At 35.4% G+C, this 23,541-nt stretch overlaps 2 protein-coding genes across 2 annotated transcripts in view; one reads left to right on the forward strand and one right to left on the reverse strand.

Annotated features, from left to right (window-relative positions):
• LOC129912522 (transcription initiation factor TFIID subunit 8) overlaps positions 1–23,541 on the reverse strand; it is a 488,289-nt gene that overhangs the window by 84,764 nt on the left and 379,984 nt on the right. The gene's annotated exons all lie outside the window — the stretch shown is intronic.
• Positions 6,023–23,273, forward strand: LOC129909478 (putative uncharacterized protein DDB_G0286901). Its single transcript, XM_055986555.1, has 3 exons — positions 6,023–6,131; positions 11,595–12,102; positions 22,883–23,273. Exons 1-3 carry the CDS (start codon positions 6,023–6,025, stop codon positions 23,271–23,273), a joined length of 1,008 nt encoding a protein of 335 aa, XP_055842530.1.

The following is a 23,541-nucleotide window of genomic DNA, read 5'->3' on the forward strand; positions in this document are numbered from 1 at the left end:
ACCGAAAAAAGTTGTCCTGGTATTTTATTTTATTAAAGATATTAGCTACACTGCTGGTTTCTACGTTAACTACCGAAAGAACTTTCTCCAATTTAAAGAGAATAAAAACAATACAAAGAAGCATTATTAAAACTTAAAAAAAAATTTGCGAACTAGATCAATCCCCCCCCTTAGCAAAAAGCTACCTACGCCACTGAGTGTTGTGCGGTGCGGTAAAGATGCTGGTGCTAATCATTTGGAAGAGACATTCGTTTTTAGTGGGGATTATGATTATGACGAAGTATTTACATTTTAGGCATTGAATAAGAAGTACAGGAAGGGGTGAATATCACACCTATAGAGTTGGTGAGTGAAGCCACAAAAAAATTAAAAAAAAAAAATTTTATTTAATCTGTCAAAAATAATATAATATAATCTGTAAAATTTCGAGCTAGTTTTCCAGGGGCGACCTCACTCTTATTGGTGATGACAAGGCGATGCAATCATTGACCGCCAATGTTTCAGCTAATCTTGATAATTTTAAAACAATTTTCAGTCTGTTTTTAGTTGAGGAAAAAAGCAGTTTAAAATTCATATATAATTATTATGAAAAATAGCACTTATACGGAAGTCTCTCACGAGACCAGTTACATTTCTGTTGGCGCCCCTTGAGTGAACAATATATCTGCACTCCGACCCTTTACCAATACATGTGCATCTTTACAACTCACACTAATAAAAAGCGGCTTCACTTATTTGGATAAACACCCCTTCCTGTACTTCTTATTCAATGATTTTAGGCAGCCATTTTTTTGGTTTTTGAGGTATGGGGATGCCCTTCAAGCAAGAAAACGGAGTTCAGAAAAGACACTCCGACCTCCGACCGCGAAAGACGCGGTTGCACTCACACACTTGCAACTTTTTGTATATGAACACAAAGTCGAAGGAGAAATCGTGGTGAAAAAACCAATACATATAAAATCGGCTCCGCGGTGATTCTAATTTCCATACTAATTTGAGCCGCCTTCGGACCAGTTTCTGCCTCGAAGTCGGACTCAGCTCCGCCTGAGGCGGAGCGGATTCGGACCGAGGTCGGACCTGTTTGCTTGAAGGGTTGACAAAAACTTTTTTAAATTCCAATAGAAGTTTTTGTTTTCTTCCTTTGAATCTTTATATAGGCACCCAAAATGCATTGTGAGCAGCTCTGCACGTCATATTTTTTTTTTACGCCAAAGACCGATTTTGCAACATCATCCACTGAAATTTATGGTGTTAGCTACTTTAATTGGACTCCGCGGCACTTTAGCAATAGTAATTGACTAAAAATACGTTTTTTTTTTTTATTAAAACCAGTAATTTCAGCAAAAATATATGTTTATATTTACCCCCACAATACGTTGTTTACATTTACCCATTATGAAAAATATTCTGGGGTAAATGTAAACACATGCAAATCGACATGAATGTCCTGTATTTTAAAATTTGTTTGTTTCACATAGAATCTACATCAAAATTAAAAACTAAAAAGTATTTGCAAATTATACTGACTTAATTGAATCTGCAAAAATATTTAATTTTTCTGAAAGACTACGACTTGTTTGGCACTTTAAAAAATTATCTTTCACGGAAAATACGCTCGTCGAATGAATTCTCTCTTGACAGCAATGAGCTTGACGTATAAGTTAAAAGATACATGCGTCCGCGATTTGTACTTATGTAAGCATCAAAGGGATTTAACTGAAGCTTGTTATGAGCCATGTTTTCATTTACCCCTGTTTACATTTACCCACATTGATCCTATAGCAAAAAATAACTCTTCAATTAAATTTTTTTTCTCAAAAAAAATTTTTTGTGTGAATTCTAGAGTTGGGCACTTTAGTTCATTTGAGTGATCGATCACTTTAGTTCAAATAACGATACTGAACTAGTTCTGAAGGCTTGGCCACACCGGAGGGTACGCGGTAGCGGTACGGGTAGCGGCAACGATATTTGTATTAAAAAAATTCCACACCCGAACGTTGATGTGTCAGTTTGGAATTTTTTCCATACAAATACCCGTACCGTTACCTGTACCTCTACCGCGTACCCTCCGGTGTGGCCAAGCCTTGAACTAGTTCATTTTAGTTCAATTTATTTTAAGCACCCAGGTTTTGTTAGAATTAAAAAAAAAATTAGTTTGTTTATTATTATGTAAATTTATGTAAAATTGAAGCATTCTACATAATAAAACAAATACAACCTAAAAATAACAGATACATATTTTATTTTTAATTATTAATTTCGTTCACATACTTATCGAGCTATTTGGTTCCTCACGAAAGTCTAGAAGAAGTTCGTTTTGCTTTCATTAAATCAAAATCATAGTTCTTGCTCAGAAATAAGACTAGGTTAGGTTAGGTTGAACGGGGTGATAATCCGACAAGTCGAGTTATCCCACTCGGATCTCGATGGATCCATTGTGATCCCCAGGGTTAGGGTGGGCAGGAGTGAGGATGGGTAAGGGAAGGGTTTATTGGGAATTAGGTGTTGGAATTAGTGTAAGGGGCCTCCCTGAACCATCGAAGGGTAACTATGTTCGTTATGTTTAGGGACCTTAGTGTATTACGACACTGGTCAACTAGTTTAGACTTCGTGACAATAGAGGAAATGGCTTTAATTGCTGCCTGGCTGTCTATAAAGATATCAATATTTTTGTTCTTTAAATTGAGTGCGGAGAGTATGTTAGCTGCTTCGCAAACTGCAAAAACTTCCGCTTGAAAAACACTACAGAAGTCAGGGAGTTTCAGTGATTTGTTTATGGGAGGGTTATCTGAAAAGATGCCTGACCCCACGCCTAGGTCTGTTTTAGACCCGTCAGTGAAAACCGAGACATGATCTGCAATAATGACCCTGTTTGACTCCCAGAGTTCCCTTGTAGGGAAGTCTGTCAGCGCTACTGGGTTGAAATCATTGAATGGAAGAGTATAGTCAGTTTGAATGTTACTTGCAACATAGTTCATTATTATTTTATGACCCAAGTGGCCCCCTTTCCAGTTCTTGCCCTCCTTCAAACGAAGGGCTCTTATGGCCGCCGATTCTTTTGTAAAAAGGTCGATCGGGGCAAGTGAAAGGAATGTTTCTAGGGCTGATGTGGATGTAGTTCTCATGGCACTAGTGGTACCTATACACGCGAGTCTCTGAATTTTGGTCATAGTTTTAAGGTTGACTGTTTTATCTAGGGCTGGCCACCAGACCAGGCATGCATACGTCAGAATTGGCCTTATAATGGCTGTATACATCCAATGAATCGTTTTGGGATTGGGCCCCCATTTTTTACCAAAAATTCTACTACAGGTGTAAAAGGCAATAGAGGCTTTCTTTTCACGTTCTTTTATATTTTCTTTCCAATTGAGTTTTCTATCGATTATCAACCCAAGATATTTAGCTTTACCAGTAATGGCGAGAGGAGTCCCATTTATGGTGGGAGGGTTAATATTTGGGATATTTCTTTTCCTAGTAAATAATACTAGTTCTGTTTTAAGTGGGTTTACATTGAGACCGCAGCCTGTGGCCCAGTTGTTGAGCTTGTTAAGGGCTGTTTGAAGAAGATCTCGCAGGGTCGGAACAAATTTTCCCGAGGCCATGATGATAATGTCGTCGGCATAAGCCACAACTTTTACACCGTTTTGGCTAAGCTTGGTTAAGATCTGGTTAACAACTAAGAGCCAGAGTAGGAGTGACAGGACTCCTCCTTGTGGAGTGCCCCTACATGTTCTTACCTTCAGCTTGCTGCTACCCATTTCTGCATTTACAAGTCTAGTTTGAAGCATCGAATCAATCCAGTTTGACAGATTTGAATCGACACCGCTGGTGTCCAGGGCTTGCCGTATGGCTGCATTTTCAACATTGTTGAAGGCCCCTTCAACAGTGGCGTACGTTGAGTCGCCGGGGCCCCGGGGCAAGGCTAAATTTTAGGGCCCCTTAGATACAAGGAAAAAGTACGTATACGCCATATAGTTTTTTTTGTATGGCTTATTTATTTTACTGTTTTAATATGTTCGTAATGCACTTTGCTATACTAACTAAAAATGTCTACCATAAAAGTAGTATATACTTGTACTAGGGGCCCCCAAAATTAAATATTTAGAGACCCCTAAAATAAATTTTTTTTAGCTTAGAATTGATAGTTCTTGGGGCCTCTGTTCTGAAGTAATATGTACACATTTGATTTTCTATCATGAAAAATAGTTTGTTTCGTTTGGGGTCCCTGAATAATTATTTTTTGGGCCTCAAAATTAAGTGCTTAGAGGCCCCTAAAATATAATATAATTTTTTTGGAGCCATGAATTAATAGGTATTGGGGCCTCTGTTCTGAAGTAATATTCGGAATGCCACCAATAACGTAATGTTTTTATCTTGGGCCCTGATGTATTTATATTGGGGCCCCTGAATTGATATTTAATTTTCCATTTGATTGTTTTGAACCACTGAAGTAATAGCTTAAATAAAATCATAATTTTTCTTTTAAAAATTCAGTTTATTATTTTGGGGCCCCTAGGGTAACCTTTTTTTAAATCAATATATATGGTGTGGCTACCAATGCATTATACATTACACTGAATAACATAATTTGTCTCCCTTGTATCCGAGGTGATTCAAATACATTTTAATTTACTTTGTAACTTAATTTATGCTAACAGTTTCCTTCTCTGCATTGTCTCCAGCGGGGCCCTCGAGTCAGTCGGGGGCCCCAGGGCGCCGCCCCGCTTGCCCCAAGGGAGTGTACGCCCCTGCCCTTCAATATCCAGGAATGCTCCCAGAGTTAATTCCTTGTGGTGGATTGAATGTTCAATCGTACCCACAACTTCATGTAATGCCGTCTCAACAGATTTGCCCTTCATATATGCATGTTGGGCCTGTGAGAGAACATTGTCGTCGAGTTTAAACCGAATGTGCGTTTCAATTAGTCTTTCTAAGGTCTTTAAAAGAAAGGAAGATAGGCTAATCGGCCTAAAGTCTTTAGGTTCCGTGTGGGATGGCTTACCAGCTTTGGGTATGAAGATTACTTTAACTTCTCTCCAACTAGAGGGAACATAACATAACATAACAACCTCTAAAAATGTCCGTAAGGATTAGGACTAACAAGTCTTTAGAGCTTTGTAACATGATTGGAATTATTCCATCAGGCCCTGGAGACTTGAAAGCTGAGAAAGAATCAATGGCCCATGCCACTTTCCTATTGTCTACTATTTGGGTACCTATATTGTTGTTTATTATATTGGGACCATTTTCATCAAGAGTTGTGACCTTTTCACAGCCTGGGAAATGAGTGCGCATAAGTAATTCGATAGTTTCAGAGCTAGATTCTGTCCAGGTTTCATCTGGGCATTTTAGGAAGCCCGGAGGGGAATGGACCTTTGACATAACTTTTCTAAGCCTAGCTGCATCGTTTGTGGACTCGATGTCGGTGCAGAATTGCCGCCAGGCTGCTCTTTTGGCATATGTAGTTCGGTTTTTATATGCGTTTTTGCTGATTTTGAAGAGATCCCAATCAGCTGGATTGTTACTGTTTTTAGCTCTGTTGTAAAGCCTCCTAGAATGTAGCCTCAAAATGGAAAGCTCGTTTGACCACCATACGGGGTTGAGCTTTCTTTTAGCTTTGGGCAAGGGGCAAGAGCTTTCGTACGCTTTAGTTATATCTGATGTAAATTCAATTACAAGTTTTTCTATAGCTGAGCTGTCTAACAGAGGTTGACTAACATATTGGCCCAACGAGTTAGTTAGTTTTCCTAGGATTTCTAAGGGGTTTGGGGCTTACAGCATCATGCCTTATTTGGAATGTTAACATTATATGGTCTGAGAATGTAACATTACTTGACACATTCCAGTTACTTATCTCAATAGAGTTAGAGTTCGTGGAAAGTGTCACGTCTAGTACTTCTTTTCTGATTTTTGTAATGAAGGTGGGTTCATTACCTCTGTTGTGTATCACCATATTGTTTTTAATAATAAATTCAAAAAGTGACTCACCTCTTGTGTTTGTATCTGTACTGCCCCATTGCAGATGGTGGGCATTTGCATCACAGCCTGCCAGAAGATCCAACCTTTCTTACCAACTTCTGCTACCAACTCGGTGAACGCTGCTGATGGTGGAGGCCCCGGTGAATCACCTGGCATGTAGACGGATGTTATGATCAGGGGCTGGGCCCCGTCTCTTTCACATTTGACCGTCGTCATATCTGCGCTACAATGGGGGGATAGAAGAAAAAGATTTAAGATTTTTTTCGCTACTATACATGTACGATAGTTACCTTCAGTAGGCCCTTTTCTGCAATAAATATGTAACGTACTCTCGAGATGTTGTCGAGTCAGAGATGAAAATTTAAGAAAAACTTCAACCCCGAAAACCACCTACTCCATACACTACCAGTAGGGTTCAGAGCTTACAGGGACTCTAAAACCTACATGGAAGCAAAAGTGGATGGGTGTCCTGTTCCCTAACCGCGCGGCATGCTTGCATGGCCAAAGGTTAGCTCGTCGGTGGGGGGGATTCTTGTAGCCAGGGAACTGGACGGCCGTTACGTTTTCATGCCGTTGAAAATTGTACGAAAAATATCGCGAAGCTGATTTGTCCATTTTTATTTTTACAACCTGAAAATATTTTGTTTCCTTGTGAAAGTGAGGAGAGCCAGATGTATTGCTCTCAGAGGACTATCCCACCCTATAGTGTCACACATTCCTACTCTATGAGCAGGTTTATGCGACCAACCTAGTTACCACGGCCTCAATATGTGTGGCAACCCCAAAAGAACAAAATAAAACAAAAAAATAAACTAAGTTCTCATTTTGTCGTTATCGCCTTATAGCTCACTCTTGTGAGAGCCACATCCACCTGAAAAAAAAAACCTAAACCATAATCATGGTTTCAACTTCAAAAAGCCAAAATAAAAAGTTTATAGCAAAAAGTCATCTTATCAAATTCACAACAAAAAAAAATGACTTAATTCGATGCAGAATAAAATTAACCCATCCATATGTAACCTCAGTAAAGATAAAAGATGTTTTTTTCTTAATTGAAGTGTACAACAAATTTTATTAAAATTTAAAAAAAATCAATAGAACCTAATACGAAATGTTTCGACAAATCACTTATAGCCAAAATTATAATAAAGAAAAATGTGTAAATGTATAAATTTTTTTTTTTTTAAATATAATTTGATTATAAAATATTTATAATTAAATTTCAAATTAATATGAATTTAATATAAGTTCATTAATCATCACAAAAAAATTAATAAAAAAAATCACAATGACACCTTGCTTAGTAATGTCAAAAGAAAAATGATCAATTAGAAGTTTCAGTTTACTTTTTTTTTTCTTTCTTTTTCTCTCTATTTTTTTTCTATCTTTCTCTTTAATCTTATTATTCTTATCTTTCGTATCTTTCTTGTTTTCACTTTAAAAATATTTTGTATCTTTTATGTTTAAATGTATAACAATTAAAAATTATTTAAATTAAATTAAATTATATTCGTTCGTTCAAATTTTCAATCAATAAATTAATATTCTCACTTACCCCACAAATTATTTTGCAATTTTGCATATTTTTATGTGTTACAGTGGTGAATTGTATTTTTGTTCTTCGTTGTTTATAATTCACATTTGGTCATTTCCTCCTGATAATGTGCACACCATCGCAGGATTGAGTTTTTGTGTTGTTTTGTTATGATTTTGCTTATTTATTTTAAAGCTAGACTAAAATAGGGTAAAATAGAAAAAAGAAATTTGAACGAATTGAATGTACAAGGTCAAATAGTAGATATGCAATAATTTAAGATTTATAAAACTTTTTTTTTTTTATTTTTTTACTTGAAAGAAAGATTTTTAGGTACTTAGCTTTTATAGGTTTTGTGATGATTTTTTTTTTTGAAACGTGATGAGATGAAGGTTCAGGTAGAAGATGATTTTATATGTTTTTTCTGGATATTGCTTATTTATGTTTTAGGTGCAATTTTAGATGAAATTTCAGATGTTTTCCTGAATGTTTTCCGAGGATGAAAGTTTGGATGATTTTGATTGTTGAGTTAAGAGTGTGTATTGTAATTTTTTTGATTAATTTTATTTAGTCCTTGCAGGATTTTTAAACAGGATCAAAAAAAATAAAAATATGTATTTTTTTACACACATTAATAAAATAAAGGTGCCAAGATGGAGATTTTGGGGGTGATTTTTTTGTTTGCTCAGGCTGCGAGTCAAATAGTTTTTTTTTTTTTCTGCACTTGGACGATATTGTGCGGCTTAGCAAAAAGAGCACTTTTAGACTTTAAAAAGTCTGATTGGACTTGATTTGAATCGAATTCGATCGATTTTTTTACTCTGGAGCACCTGATTGGAAAATCACATTAATTTACATGTTCGTATCTAGGTACGTACGCGAGTTAAAGAAAAATGTCTCACCTTTAATTTTAAGAAGTAATGTTCAATAAAACATAAAATGAATGTAGTTATGTAGGTGTTAATTAAAACAATTAGAATTTTCTCCACCTGGAGCACCTGGTAGAAAAAAAATCACGAGGGCAAGTATTAGGGTAAAATGTAAAGCCAACTCAATTAAAAAAAATCTCACCTTGTAAAATAATTGGGTTTTGCGCACAAAAGTAGGTATTGTTTTTTTTTTTTAAGATAACAATTATTTGTATTAAAAAAAAAAACTTGAAAAAAACTTTAAATTAAACTTTTTTTTTAAAAAACTTGAAATTGAAAAAAAAAACACTTGTAAAAAAAACTTATTTTGTCTTTGACTCGGATATACGTATGACGTGTAATGTACGAAAAAATCACCAAAAAAAGGAAAGATTATGATTTTCTTGAACTATTTATACCCTTGAGTAGACTCACAGGTTCCCTCACACATACACTCTCAAAACAATCATGGACGACATTTTTGGATTTCCGTTTCGTCATTTAACCGATGGTTTTTGACCACAAAAATATGAATAATACCTTAAAATTCATTTCTGAATTTTTCAAAAATATGTGTAATATTTTTAATCATTTTTGGTCAAAATTCATCGATTTTAAGATTTTTTTGATATTATATTTCAATGTATATGTGAATTTTTTTTTTTGTAAAATTTCGAATTTCGAAAATTTTATAAGAAAATTTGTCCTTGAACATTAATTTTTGTTTTTTTTTTTGTTTTTCCCTTTTTTTTCTACATATTTTTGTTCAACCCAACATACCAAGAACTGCTATAAGCTTCTATTACGACCAAGTTGATTCTAGGTGCCTCGTAGTCCAGTGGATAGAGATGCCGAACACATCTCAGACCCCCTGGTTCGAGTACCGGTGCGAGCACCAATGTCTTTCTTTTTCTTTTTGTCATTTTTTTATATTTTTTTATTTTTTTTTCTTTCATAATTGTTTTTTTTTTTTTTTTTTTTTTAAACTACCTAATACAAAACAACTCTAAAAAAAAACAACCCTTAGCAGTTTTGGAGAGATGTAGAATATCCTTACATATTTTTGGAAAGATTTCATATAGTACCAAGTCGAGCTTACTCATTGCTCCTACATGTATGCAACATTTTTTTATTGATATATATTTTTTTTGCTTAGGTTCCACAAAGCTGAAATATACCTAACCACAGCTTCTCAAACTATTTAATATACATACACAGCACACATAGAACACTAACAATGACCAGCGATGTTCTAGTTCTAGTAACTATTCACATCTAAGACACAAAAAATAAAGTTGATAAATGATAGGTTTCCTACAAATAATGAAATCTTTGGATTTAAGTCCGCAGATGTTACCGCTGTTGATCCACGGCTCTTGCACCAGGGCGATGTCTATATTATTTTTTGACATAAATGAGGTTAGGGTGGCAGATGCCAACTTACTGTGTTGCAGATTGAGTTGCAACACTTTCATAGTTTTGTTTTTAATTATTGTTGTTGTTATTTTGCAAGTTGGCTGCCGTTACCGGTTTCACCTTTACCGCATTTATGCCAAATCTCAAAAGGAAGTCTAAAGATGGTAGCATAGCCATGGTTTCATGGTTGAGCATGATAATTGCTTCCCGACCTGATTTCGTAGGTGCCTCCATTTGCATGACCTTCCAGTCTGCACTGGGGAGGCTTGGGTTTTGTGCTCTTAGGTACCTTTCAAGGGTGGTCTCATCGATATTGGGGCCCGGTACGTTAATACGGACTTTGGGTCTGGTGGGGAGATCATCTTTCAGAGCAACGCTAAGCGTAACTCCGTCCAATAACCCCTTCATGCAGCCCACTTTATCTTTGAGCCAGTTCAGGGTAGGTTCAACACAACAGGCAAGAACCTTGAAGCCTTTTATTGTCGATAGTGGCCCGAAGGTTGGAACGAAACCTGTGGAGGCAAGTATCTCTTCGTTGACGAATTCGAGAAGCTTAACCTCCACTTGTGACCACTGTTCATTGGTTAGTTTCCCTTCTGGGCTTCCTGCATTAATAACTGCCGCCTGAATGTTCACTGGTGTTTGAGCACTATTTGTCGACTTATTTTTTTTGGGGTCAGTTGCTTTCGGGGACGACGTATCGTTTTGCCTTCCCCTCTTTTGGCGATTGCTTTCACCATCTTGGACCCTAGAGTGTTTTGGACCGTTTTCCGGTATCACCCTTGGGTTGCTGGCTGCAGCTGCTTTTGAGGTGGAGGCGCGATGTTGTTCATTTTTCTTGTCTTTTGTGTTGATTGGGGCTTCGTTTTTTGCTTCGAACTTCGCAAGAAATTTGCGGGCCCAACCCGTTTCACATCCCGTAGACACAATTTCTTCTGGTCACCACTGCCATATCTTCGTACGGTTCTCCTCGCATTGTCGATCTTTTTGAGATCTGGAGTTGGCTCCCCTACCTTATTCTGCTTGCTTGGATGCACCTTTCCTTTATGAGTCGATATAGGCCCTTTTGGGCATTGCTTTTCGGGTCCGGTGTTTCTCAGCACCTTTGTGGGGTCTGAGCCATCCTTACAGACTTTGGTAGGTTCACTATTCCTTTTGTCCGGAGTCGACGTAACTTTGGCTCCTGTCAAGGACAGGGTTTTGGCCAAAGTTTCCAACTTTAAGTGCAATAATAAATAATACAAAAATATATCAAAAAGTAGGCATATTATATACATATTCCTGTGTATTTTGTCTTCAAAAAGTGTAGTTAATCGTAAGAAAACAACAACAAATACTACTATAAGATATAAAGAAACTATTTTGGTATAATTGTGTTCAAAATTGTTGCAAATAAAAAAAAAATAAAGAAATTGGCATTCGAATTTCGAGGGCTGGGTCGGCTAGTTAAAATAATAACACTGGTTTACAAGGATTTTGTTGCCGAAACTAAAATATACTTTTCTGAAGGTTTTCGGTGTGCTGAACTCGAATCCGAAGTCTAACGGAACGGCAGTTAGATTGCTGTTGCGATGAAAAACAAAATGTTATTGATTATAAGAAAACAGAAATAAAAATCATATCCTACAATGTATCAGGACTATCTAATAAATTAATAGTTCCAAATTTTTTTAATTTTGTATGTAAATTTAATATTTTTTTATTATATGAAACATTTCTTGTTGATCAATTGGAGACATATGCAAATTTTTTCCCAGGGTTTGAGTTGATATGGACACCAGCAGTGCGCTATGCGCAATTCGGAAAAGCGAGTGGTGGACTACTAGTTGGTATAAGTCGGGATATTAACAAGGAATTAAGAATAGATTGTACAAAATCGCTGGAGAGAGATGTTATTCGCATCGTGTCAACTAACTGCGAGCTATATGTGCTGCCTACATATCTCAATTGCAATAAATGGGAAGAAGACTTCCAAATTTACAATAGAATTCTGCAAGAATTTAACACACATAACGTGGTCGTAATAGGTGACTTAAATGTTCAAATAGGAGAAAGCCAAATTCTTATGAAAGAACAAACTGCAAGCCTCAATGTATTGCTTAAACCAAAGCGAAATTCTAAGGACAAGGTACTCAACAATAAAGGAAAGCGATTCACTGAGACGTGTGACGATGCAGGCATCGTAATACTAAACGGAAGAACACAGGGTGATTTTGAAGGAAATCACACTTACATAAGCACAATGGGATGCTCAGCTAACGACGTGTGAGGAGCCTCGTATAATATTCTTAGCCAAGTTAAAGAATTCAAAGTAGAAGAGATGGTCTATTCAGTCTTCGGAAGAAATGAGTCTACTTCCTAAACTGATATGGTTGAAACATAAGGAAAACAATTATAAAACGCCAATGCAACAAAACATATTAACAAAAGAAGAAGGTGATTTTGGAGTAGAGAGTTGGACGGCAGAAGAGATGATAACAACTATCAAAGATGTTGTGGGCGAGCAGAGAAATCTAACTATCAAAAAAAAGTTTAAGGAAAGCTGGTTTGATGCAACGTGTATGACCGCCAGGAAAAATGCTTTTAAATGGCTTAATATGTTGAGAAGGGATCCCTCTGAAATCCTAAGAAAAACATACCTTGAAGCTAATCGAAAGTACAAACAAACATGTAAGATGAAAAGAAAGCTATATTATCAGTCTCTATTTACCAGCCTTAAAAACGTACAAAATACAAAAGATTGGTAGGAAATTGCAAACAAATTACGAAATAGGAGCCACAGAATAGGACCTAACATAAGAAGCAGTGATTTTAAAGGCCACTTTGAACGGCTCTTGAATCCACCACTTCAAACCAATGTAACATTGGAAGACATGCAACATTACTCGTGATATGAACAACTTGATGGTTAGATTACGAATATCGAAATCCTACAAGTTCTTAACAAAGCTAAAATAAAAAAAGCTCCTGGATACGACCCTGTGCCGTACGAATTCTTTATTCATGCTCCACAAATACTTTTAGACCGACTTTTTGGAATATATAATAGGATCCATCTAACAAAAAGGGTGATATTAACCTCGCACAAAACTGCAGAGGAATTTCCTTTATGGATGCTATGGCGACAATTTACACGGGCATACTACTCAAACGACTACAGGATTGGGAAAAACGAAACAGGGTTCTCAACGACTATCAAGCTGGCTTTAGATAGGGATATAGTACAGCAGATAATATATTCAATCTACTGAACATAGTGAGAATCAGAATCAGTGGCGTAGCTAGCCCTTTGGGGGCCCTGTATCCAAATTTGTTTGGGCCCCCCATCCATCTCTTACACTTTGACACAGCCTTAAGCCTTAAGCTTGGTACGCTGCTCGCGCTAAATTTTAGCTCCCATACAAATTATCGAAAATTTTTAGCCGAGATAAAATGGATCCCATACAAGTTATCGATAACTTGTATGGGAATTTTATCTCGGCTAAAATTTAGCGCGAGCAGCGTTCCAGGCTTTAACAACATTGGCTCAAAAAGTGAAAATTTTCAAAAGCGTTTTCTGGGCAGTTTTGCAGCAATTTGAATCTACACATATCCAAAAGAAACGCTAAAACATTCATTTTGGTCTAGGTTACTTCAAAATCTACAAAAAAATTAAGAATTTTGCATATTTTCATATTTTGAAAGCAAAACCTTAAATATTTAAAAAATAAGTGAGCTACAAAATTGGGGTTTGCACCGTTAAAACCTACTTACCTACCTACTAACAAAAAAAAATTAAAAACAGCAGAAGTGCGTTCTTTATTCGCCGATGTTATCTATTGTTAACAATAGTACTTTCATCGTTCCTAAATGAAAAAAAGTTACGAAATGTAACATTTTGACGTCACAACATCATTCCTAAATTCAATGTTTAAGTGTCAAATAGTTATATTCTTGGCGTGTTTTTTCTATTAAAGGCTTGGCCTATTGTAACTTTTTCTAACTCAGCTTCTGAACTTGAGTTTCAATGGGCGCATTCACGAATCTAGTTACTACGTAGTAGAGTGGAGCGTTTTTGGACATTTCTTTCAGATCACTGCGTGCAACTCATGGTTAATGCCTTGTGGTTTTCTGAACATATTCTGATACTTTTTTTTTATTCGACAATGGAAAAATAAAAACCGGGAAGCCTCTGAAGATTGCTCGTATTTCACGAAAATAGATATTTTATGAGGCTTTAGAACCCATCTGAATTGACTTAATCTTTTTCATTTCACTACCTATTGCTCATAACTTATGCTGAGTGGTCTCTAGAACCAGATCTGATCTCCTAGTTTGAGTCGTCAATGGAAAAAACGAAACCGGGAAGGCTCCGCAAAATGCACATTTTCGCAAAAATTCAGATTTTTTAAATTGTATAAAATCCTGCCCAGGACACATTTCTTTTACAAATTGTTTGTATTTGCAATATTTGCTAGAACTTTTTTGAACCTTAAAAGCTATGAAGCACTCAAACTGAGAACTTTTCTGTAATAATGACGTCGTTTATGGGGGATTTAAGAAAATGCTATTTTGACATCCTCTGACCCATTTCAATAGAAATTTAAATTCTAATACTACACTTAAAAACTTCGTTAATAATTTAATTTTTATATAAAACACTAACCTTTGTAACTGCATTTAATTTATGTCGATCTCTTATTTCAATCCTTAGATATTTGACATTTAGGTGTTTCCATAATTCTTGCATTCATAAAATTGATCTCAAACAATTTTTTTTTGACTGATCAACAAAATGTATTAGTCATTTCTAAATAAAAGTTGAAATTAAAAAAAAAACAACAACAATGATTTTTTGGCACAACAACCAAAGTTAACTTTATTTTAATAAAAGAACGGGCCACAAGTTTCAAAAAAAAAATTTCGACTGCCCGAGCAAACCGGAAGTATATTTTTTTAAATTTAAAATTGAAATATGAAACAACCCATAGAAACAGGATTTATAATTTCAAACCCTTACATTTAAATACCCAAAAACACATGCACAAAAAATGGCAATCAGAAAATGTTTAATACTCAATTTTTTGGGGGTCCCTCTATCTTGGGGGCTCTGTTACATGGATACAGCTGATACAGCGGTAGCTACGCCACTGATCAGAATGTTCATCCATTAAAAAAAACATACTGCTTTTTTGTAGGCTTCAAGGCAGCGTTTGACAGTATCAATCGGAATGCTCTGTTTGTCAAACTAAAAAGAAAAGCTCTGTCAACAAATTTTTTAAATATTATAAAAGATCTGTATGCAGGGACAGCCAGTGCAGTATGGGATGGAAGCAAACTTTCAGAGTGGTTCGAAACAAAAATGGGTGTGAATCAGGGCTGTCTCTTAAGTCCTTCATTATTCGCTCTTTTCATCAACGATATGCACGATTGCATAGGTGGTGGAATACAAATAAATGAACATGTCATCCGAATGTTGTTGTATGCGGACGACATTGTAGTTTTTGCGAACACACCAAAGGACCTGCAAATAATGATAAGAAAGCTTGAAGAGTATTGCCAAAAGTGGAATCTTATTATCAATCTCGGGAAGTCTAAAATCATAATATTTAGAAAAAATGGTGACAGAAGAAGTAACCTAGTAAGATGGAGCCTCGGAACCGATGAAATAGAGGTGGTCAACAAGTGTAAGTACTTGGGCCTATGGCTGACACGAGGGTTGAGTATGACCGAGCATTTCAAGGATAGAACGCATCAGGCAAAAACGAGCTTAAACTTGACTTGGCAATCTTTTGTTTCGAAAAAGGACATCAGTAATTCATCAAAACTCGAACTCTTTAACGCAATAGCAAGGTCAATTCTGGGATATGGTGCACAGGCCTGGGGACATGAGCAATACGATGAAATGGAAAAGGTCCAACGATATTTCCTAAAAAAAATAATGAAAGTACCAACTTCAACCCCAAACTATGTACATGCTCGTACTGGTGCCGTGAAATAACGCCGAGCGAAATAACGCCGAATTCCAAAATTCGGCGTTATTTCACTTTACAAAAGCGAAATAACGCCGAATTTCAACATTCGGCCTTATTGCACTTTGTCAAAGTGAAATAACGCCGAGTTCCAACTGAGAAATAAGGCCGAATGTTAGAAAAGTGAGCATAAGAGCAGACGCAAGTTAACCGGTATGTTACCCTTTTTCTTATTTTCAAAGGCATATAAGGCCCAAATTTATTTGGGCACAATGGCTCCCATACTAATTTGGGACTTATGTCCATCCCATCGAGGTATAGGTTCAAAAAAAAGTTTTGGCTCTTATATGCCTCTTAATTATTCATTAACCTAGATAAGTTTCAAGAGGTGATAAAAATGTGGCGCAGGGACATAAGACCCAAGGACATAACGCCCACTCTTTATTTTTGGGAGTTATGTTCCACTTGAGTGGGACGACATTTAATTTAAGAATTATATCCCACTTGAGTGAGACATCAGCCCAACATATTTTTTATTTAACTGGGACATAAGCCCCACACTTTTCGAAATATAAAATAATAATGTAGAATAACTTTTGTTCTATTTTATTCGCGTTTTGTTTCAGATTCTTTAAATGAAAAAGAAACTTTGAATACAACCAACCTCGCATGATAAGCGCGGGTCATTTGGAAAATTATATCGCAAATAGGGCGGTCACCACAATACAAAGATAAGAAACGAATAAATCCCACCTGTTTTAATTGGTGGAAGGCAAAGCGGAAAAAAATTTGCTTACATGAGAATCTATTTAATTTTCGGAACCCAAACGCGAAGCGGAAAAAATTTTGCCCACGGGAGAATCAATTTTGAGGTGTGAAAATAAAAATTCGCGCGAATTTTTATTTTCACACCTCAAAATTGATTCTCCCGTGGGCAAAATTTTTTCCGCTTCGCGTTTGGGTTCCGAAAATTAAATAGATTCTCATGTAAGCAAATTTTTTTCCGCTTTGCCTTCCACCAATTAAAACAGGTGGGATTTATTCGTTTCTTATCTTTGTATTGTGGTGACCGCCCTATTTGCGATATAATTTTCCAAATGACCCGCGCTTATCATGCGAGGTTGGTTGTATTCAAAGTTTCTTTTTCATTTAAAGAATCTGAAACAAAACGCGAATAAAATAGAACAAAAGTTATTCTACATTATTATTTTATATTTCGAAAAGTGTGGGGCTTATGTCCCAGTTAAATAAAAAATATGTTGGGCTGATGTCTCACTCAAGTGGGATATAATTCTTAAATTAAATGTCGTCCCACTCAAGTGGAACATAACTCCCAAAAATAAAGAGTGGGCGTTATGTCCTTGGGTCTTATGTCCCTGCGCCACATTTTTATCACCTCTTGAAACTTATCTAGGTTAATGAATAATTAAGAGGCATATAAGAGCCAAAACTTTTTTTTGAACCTATACCTCGATGGGATGGACATAAGTCCCAAATTAGTATGGGAGCCATTGTGCCCAAATAAATTTGGGCCTTATATGCCTTTGAAAATAAGAAAAAGGGTAACATACCGGTTAACTTGCGTCTGCTCTTATGCTCACTTTTCTAACATTCGGCCTTATTTCTCAGTTGGAACTCGGCGTTATTTCACTTTGACAAAGTGCAATAAGGCCGAATGTTGAAATTCGGCGTTATTTCGCTTTTGTAAAGTGAAATAACGCCGAATTTTGGAATTCGGCGTTATTTCGCTCGGCGTTATTTCACGGCACCAGTACGAGCATGTACATAGTTTGGGGTTGAAGTTGGTACTTTCATTATTTTTTTTAGGAAATATCGTTGGACCTTTTCCATTTCATCGTATTGCTCATGTCCCCAGGCCTGTGCACCATATCCCAGAATTGACCTTGCTATTGCGTTAAAGAGTTCGAGTTTTGATGAATTACTGATGTCCTTTTTCGAAACAAAAGATTGCCAAGTCAAGTTTAAGCTCGTTTTTGCCTGATGCGTTCTATCCTTGAAATGCTCGGTCATACTCAACCCTCGTGTCAGCCATAGGCCCAAGTACTTACACTTGTTGACCACCTCTATTTCATCGGTTCCGAGGCTCCATCTTACTAGGTTACTTCTTCTGTCACCATTTTTTCTAAATATTATGATTTTAGACTTCCCGAGATTGATAATAAGATTCCACTTTTGGCAATACTCTTCAAGCTTTCTTATCATTATTTGCAGGTCCTTTGGTGTGTTCGCAAAAACTACAATGTCGTCCGCATACAACAACATTCGGATGACATGTTCATTTATTTGTATTCCACCACCTATGCAATCGTGCATATCGTTGATGAAAAGAGCGAATAATGAAGGACTTAAGAGACAGCCCTGATTCACACCCATTTTTGTTTCGAACCACTCTGAAAGTTTGCTTCCATCCCATACTGCACTGGCTGTCCCTGCATACAGATCTTTTATAATATTTAAAAAATTTGTTGACAGAGCTTTTCTTTTTAGTTTGACAAACAGAGCATTCCGATTGATACTGTCAAACGCTGCCTTGAAGCCTACAAAAAAGCAGTATGTTTTTTTTAATGGATGAACATTCTGATCAGTGGCGTAGCTACCGCTGTATCAGCTGTATCCATGTAACAGAGCCCCCAAGATAGAGGGACCCCCAAAAAATTGAGTATTAAACATTTTCTGATTGCCATTTTTTGTGCATGTGTTTTTGGGTATTTAAATGTAAGGGTTTGAAATTATAAATCCTGTTTCTATGGGTTGTTTCATATTTCAATTTTAAATTTAAAAAAATATACTTCCGGTTTGCTCGGGCAGTCGAAATTTTTTTTTTGAAACTTGTGGCCCGTTCTTTTATTAAAATAAAGTTAACTTTGGTTGTTGTGCCAAAAAATCATTGTTGTTGTTTTTTTTTTAATTTCAACTTTTATTTAGAAATGACTAATACATTTTGTTGATCAGTCAAAAAAAAATTGTTTGAGATCAATTTTATGAATGCAAGAATTATGGAAACACCTAAATGTCAAATATCTAAGGATTGAAATAAGAGATCGACATAAATTAAATGCAGTTACAAAGGTTAGTGTTTTATATAAAAATTAAATTATTAACGAAGTTTTTAAGTGTAGTATTAGAATTTAAATTTCTATTGAAATGGGTCAGAGGATGTCAAAATTGATTCTCCCGTGGGCAAAATTTTTTCCGCTTCGCGTTTGGGTTCCGAAAATTAAATAGATTCTCATGTAAGCAAATTTTTTTCCGCTTCGCGTTTGCTAAGTTATAACACAAACATATCTTTGTTGTTGGTATACACATAAAAACAATAATAATACCCAGGACTTAGGCGTATAAACAGTGATGTATGTTTGGAGGCTGGGGACATGCTGTCCTGCTTTGGATACACTATTGGATAGGCGTATGTGCCAATAGGGTGGGACATAAGTGCAAAATCGAACTTTGTAACTATCCCAAATCCAGTTGGGAAATAATTTTATAACTTGTGAATTCTTCGTTAGTGAGACATAACGTCCATCTTTTATTTGTGGGTCTTATGTCCAACCTGAGTTTGACAATCAATTTGGAACTTATGTCTAACTCAAGTGGGACTTAAGTCCACAAATATAAAGTGGCTGTAATGTCCATGGGCTATGTCCCTTTGCCAAGAATATGGCATTTAAATACCAAAGTGACTACAGGTGGTTACATTGCAATTTTTCATAAGCTCCACTTAGCAGGATTTGCCTCACTGAAAAAGTGAAATAATGCCGAATCGGCGTTATTTCACTTTGTCATTGTGAAATAAGGCCGAATGTTGAAATTCGGCCTTATTTCGCTTTTGTAAAGTGAAATAACGCCGAATTTTGGAATTCGGCGTTATTTCGCTCGGCGTTATTTCACGGCACCGCTGGAGCCAAAGGTAAGACCTCTTCTCATTTAAAACAGAAACACAATCACGCTTTGCCGTCGATTTTGACAACTGCCAAAAGTTCAACCATACGAAATCTGTGTAACCTCACACAATGACGCTTTTCCTACGTACGCTTTTTTTGACAAACGTAAGGAAACGTAAGGAAGCGAGCAAAAGTTCAACCAGACTGAACTTTTGCTTGCTTTCTGACATTTCACAGACATAGTAACAGCCACCCACATAATTATTGGGCCAAATGTGAATAAAATAAATTGCACGACTGGGGTCGCACGTACTTGCTCTTATGCTTAAAGTAACTATAATGTTAAAGCTTTTTATTCAAGAAATTTAAAGTTTGATATTTTGAAGAAATTTCATAAGTAGTATAAAAAAATTAAATCTGTTTTTATAATTAATTAAACTCCATTTTAAATTGTCTTAAAAAAAACACAAATATGCCATTTTATTTCTTGTATAAAAAGGTATTTTTAGAAAAAAATTTTCGAAAATTGTAGGAGCCGTTTTTTAAAAAAATAATTTTTATGTAGGGTCAATGTGGGTAAATGTAAACAGGGGTAAATGAGAACATGGCTCATAACAAGCTTCAGTTAAATCTTTTTGACGCATACATAAGTACAAATCGCGGACGCATGTATCTTTTAACTTATACGTAAAACTCATTGATGTCAAGAGAGAATTCATTCGATGAGCGTATTTTCCGTGAAAGATAACTTTTTAAAGTGTAAAATAAGTCGTTAGTCTTCCAGAAAAATTTAATATTTTTGCAGATTCAATTAAGTCAGAATAATTTGAAAATACTTTTTAGTTTTTAATTTTGATGTAGATTCTATGTGAAACAAACAAATTTTAAAATACAAGACATTTATGTCGATTTGCATGTGTTTACATTCACCCCAGAATATTTTTCATAATGGGTAAATGTAAACAACGTATTCTGGGGGTAAATATAAACATATATTTTTGCTGAAATTATTGGTTTTAATAAAAATAACGTATTTTTAGTCAATTACTATTGGTAAAGTGCCGCGAAATCACATTTTAAAGTAGCCAACACCATTATTTTTAGTGGATGGTGTTGCAAAATCGGTCTTTGACGTAAAAACAAAAAAAAATATGACGTTGAGAGCTGCTGAGGATGCATATTGGGTGCCTATATCAAGAATCAATGGAAGAAAACACAAACTTTTATTGGAATTTGAAAAAGTTTTTGTCAAATATCTTCTTGAACGTTTTTCATGTCGTTATCCATATGATAAAGAGGAAATTCTAAATTTTAAAACACCGTTTACATTTACCCCGAATTTGTAAAAAAACAGAAACATGGTGGGGTATTTGTAAACATGCCATATTTGAGAGTAATTTAAACAATTTGGGAAATATTTGTTTATATTTATAAAGAAGAATTGCCATCATTTCATATTTGCATTTGAAGATACCATTCAAGTTGTTCCGTGAAAACATATAAAAATCTAAAGTCGAAAGAAAAAAAAGACATGAAATTGTTTACATTTACCCACATTGACCCTATACAAATTTTTTAACATTTTTCGAAAAAAAAGTTGGTATGCCATTTTGAAGAAATAATTAATTTACACATTAAAACTAAATTTCAAAATTTTTCATTGATCCGTTTTCAAAAAATTGATTTTTCAAAAAAAAATTTTGAAATATTTTTTAAAAATCCAAAAATACGTTTTTTGAAAATTTTCTAAATTCTTAATATTATCTTTACTTACACACGTTTGTATAAAAATTTTCATTTAAATCGGGTTAATGTTGTACGAGATATTCAGAAACGAAAAAAACCGTTCTATGACAGGTACCATTAATAACGGTACAAAAAATATTTTTTTTATTTCAAAAGTTGGCTCTTATGTGTAGTACTACACACAAAAATTTTAATCAAAATCGTTAGAGCCGTTTTTGAAAAAAATTAACTTTTCTATTTCCGTTATATGGCAAGTACCGTTAGTTTTGGTCATAAAACAAATTTTTAATTTCCCCTCTAGGGAATCACCAAAAAAAACTACCAAGTTTGAAGAAAATCACTTCACTCGTTTAGGCTGCAGCTCCAGATAGAGACAGACACACAGACAGACAGACAGACAGACAGACAGAATTGCCGGACCCACTTTTTTGGCATTCTCCATCATCGTAATGTCATGTAAAATTGTTATCTCGAGTTCGATTTTTTTTACGAATCCTAAACTTGCCCTATAGTACCTATATCGCAAGTAAAAAAATAAATTATTACAAAACTATGAGTGTTTTTTTGTTTCTCTATATAGATTTTGCACAAAAAAACGACATCGAGATATTTTAAATAAAAACAAATTACGTATTAAAAACAACAATAATTTAATGATGTTGTAGACTGAGTTTTATTGTTTGTTCTGTTTAAAAAACAATTTATTTTGATTGGTTTTGTTTTTATAACTATAGGATTAAAGAATAAACAAATTTCTATGCATTTTTTAAACATATTAATATCCTTTTTCATTTTTCCACAATTAAATCAAGATAAAGACTTGGCCCAATAATTTTGTGAGTGACTGTGTTTTTTTTAATTTGACAGCATATTTTATGTTTCAATCAGCTGCTCGAAGTCAAAGTGACAGAAGCGCGCTTTGAGGATTTCTCAACGTAACGCGATGACGCATCTGGCAAAGCGTGATTGTGTTTCTGCTTTTACGCAATGAAATGTCACATGTGCTTCATTAAGAAAATTCTCTGCCTATACGACGAGAATCGGAGTTTGGCACTTCAAAGAGCGCAGGCGTCAACGTCACATGGAGTGTATAATATCCTTAACTACACTGAAGGAAGTAGATATATTCAGGACGAAAATATCTCATCCAAACAAAATAGGATGGATTTTTAAGGCAAGAGGGGGACTTTTTTACTTGAACGGTACATTTCCATCAAACAACAGAAATACTCAGTTACCTTTGTGTAATATGCGAGAAGACGAAACATTTATCCACTTTTTTGGAGTGTGCCCTGTATTGAAAGAACTACGCATATTATACTTTGGTGCAAGAGTATCTACTCCTACTCAGTATGGAAAACATGGTGAATATTCTGAATGGCGAAGGAAACTGGAACTCACTCATAAAATACCTCTCTCTAGCAATTAAATATCGCGCCTAATTAGTAAGAGAATACAATGGCTAGAACAACAACAGAAAAACAACTCTAACAACAGCAATAACATAAACACCAACATCGACATCAACATCAATACCAAAATCAACATCAACACTCCCATACCAACGCAAACAACAACCGACCTCAACTCCAAGACCAACACTACTGCAACAGCAATAGAAACAACAACACCAACAAATAACAACAACATTAACATCAACCCCAACATCAACACCAACATCCACACCAACCCCAACACCAGCAATAACACCAATACCAACATCAACACCATCATCACCACTAAAACTAACATCAACACCAACTTCAACAATAACAACACCAATAGTAATACGAAAAACCTACAACAACACCATCAGCAGCAGCAATCAAACCCCTAACATAAGGAACTATTTAATGGATATTTAATCGCAACAGACGACTCAACCGAGTCATTGATGCAAAATAAATGTTTTATGTTAAACTACATTAATTAATTAATAATATAAATTCAAATGTATATATTAAGATAAGTTTATAGTCAAATATTTTTAATCAATAATTGTTAATCATATGAAATTCAATAAAACAATTACTTACTTACTTACTTACTTATTTACTTACTTACTTACTCATGCCTATTACCGAAGACGCAGATGCACTGCTTGA

Source organism: Episyrphus balteatus, chromosome 2, assembly GCF_945859705.1.
Source record: "Episyrphus balteatus chromosome 2, idEpiBalt1.1, whole genome shotgun sequence".
NCBI classification, from domain to species: Eukaryota; Metazoa; Arthropoda; class Insecta; order Diptera; family Syrphidae; genus Episyrphus; species Episyrphus balteatus.

Bases quoted from the DNA above. Each gene is read 5' to 3' on its own strand.
- LOC129909478 (XM_055986555.1), top strand. From the start codon at position 6,023: ATGGTGGGCATTTGCATCACAGCCTGCCAGAAGATCCAACCTTTCTTA. The intron at 6,132-11,594 runs GCATGTAGACGG...ATTTTTTCCCAG, and splicing joins AGGCCCCGGTGAATCACCTG to GGTTTGAGTTGATATGGACA. The intron at 12,103-22,882 runs GTGAGGAGCCTC...GCGCCTAATTAG, and splicing joins GGATGCTCAGCTAACGACGT to TAAGAGAATACAATGGCTAG.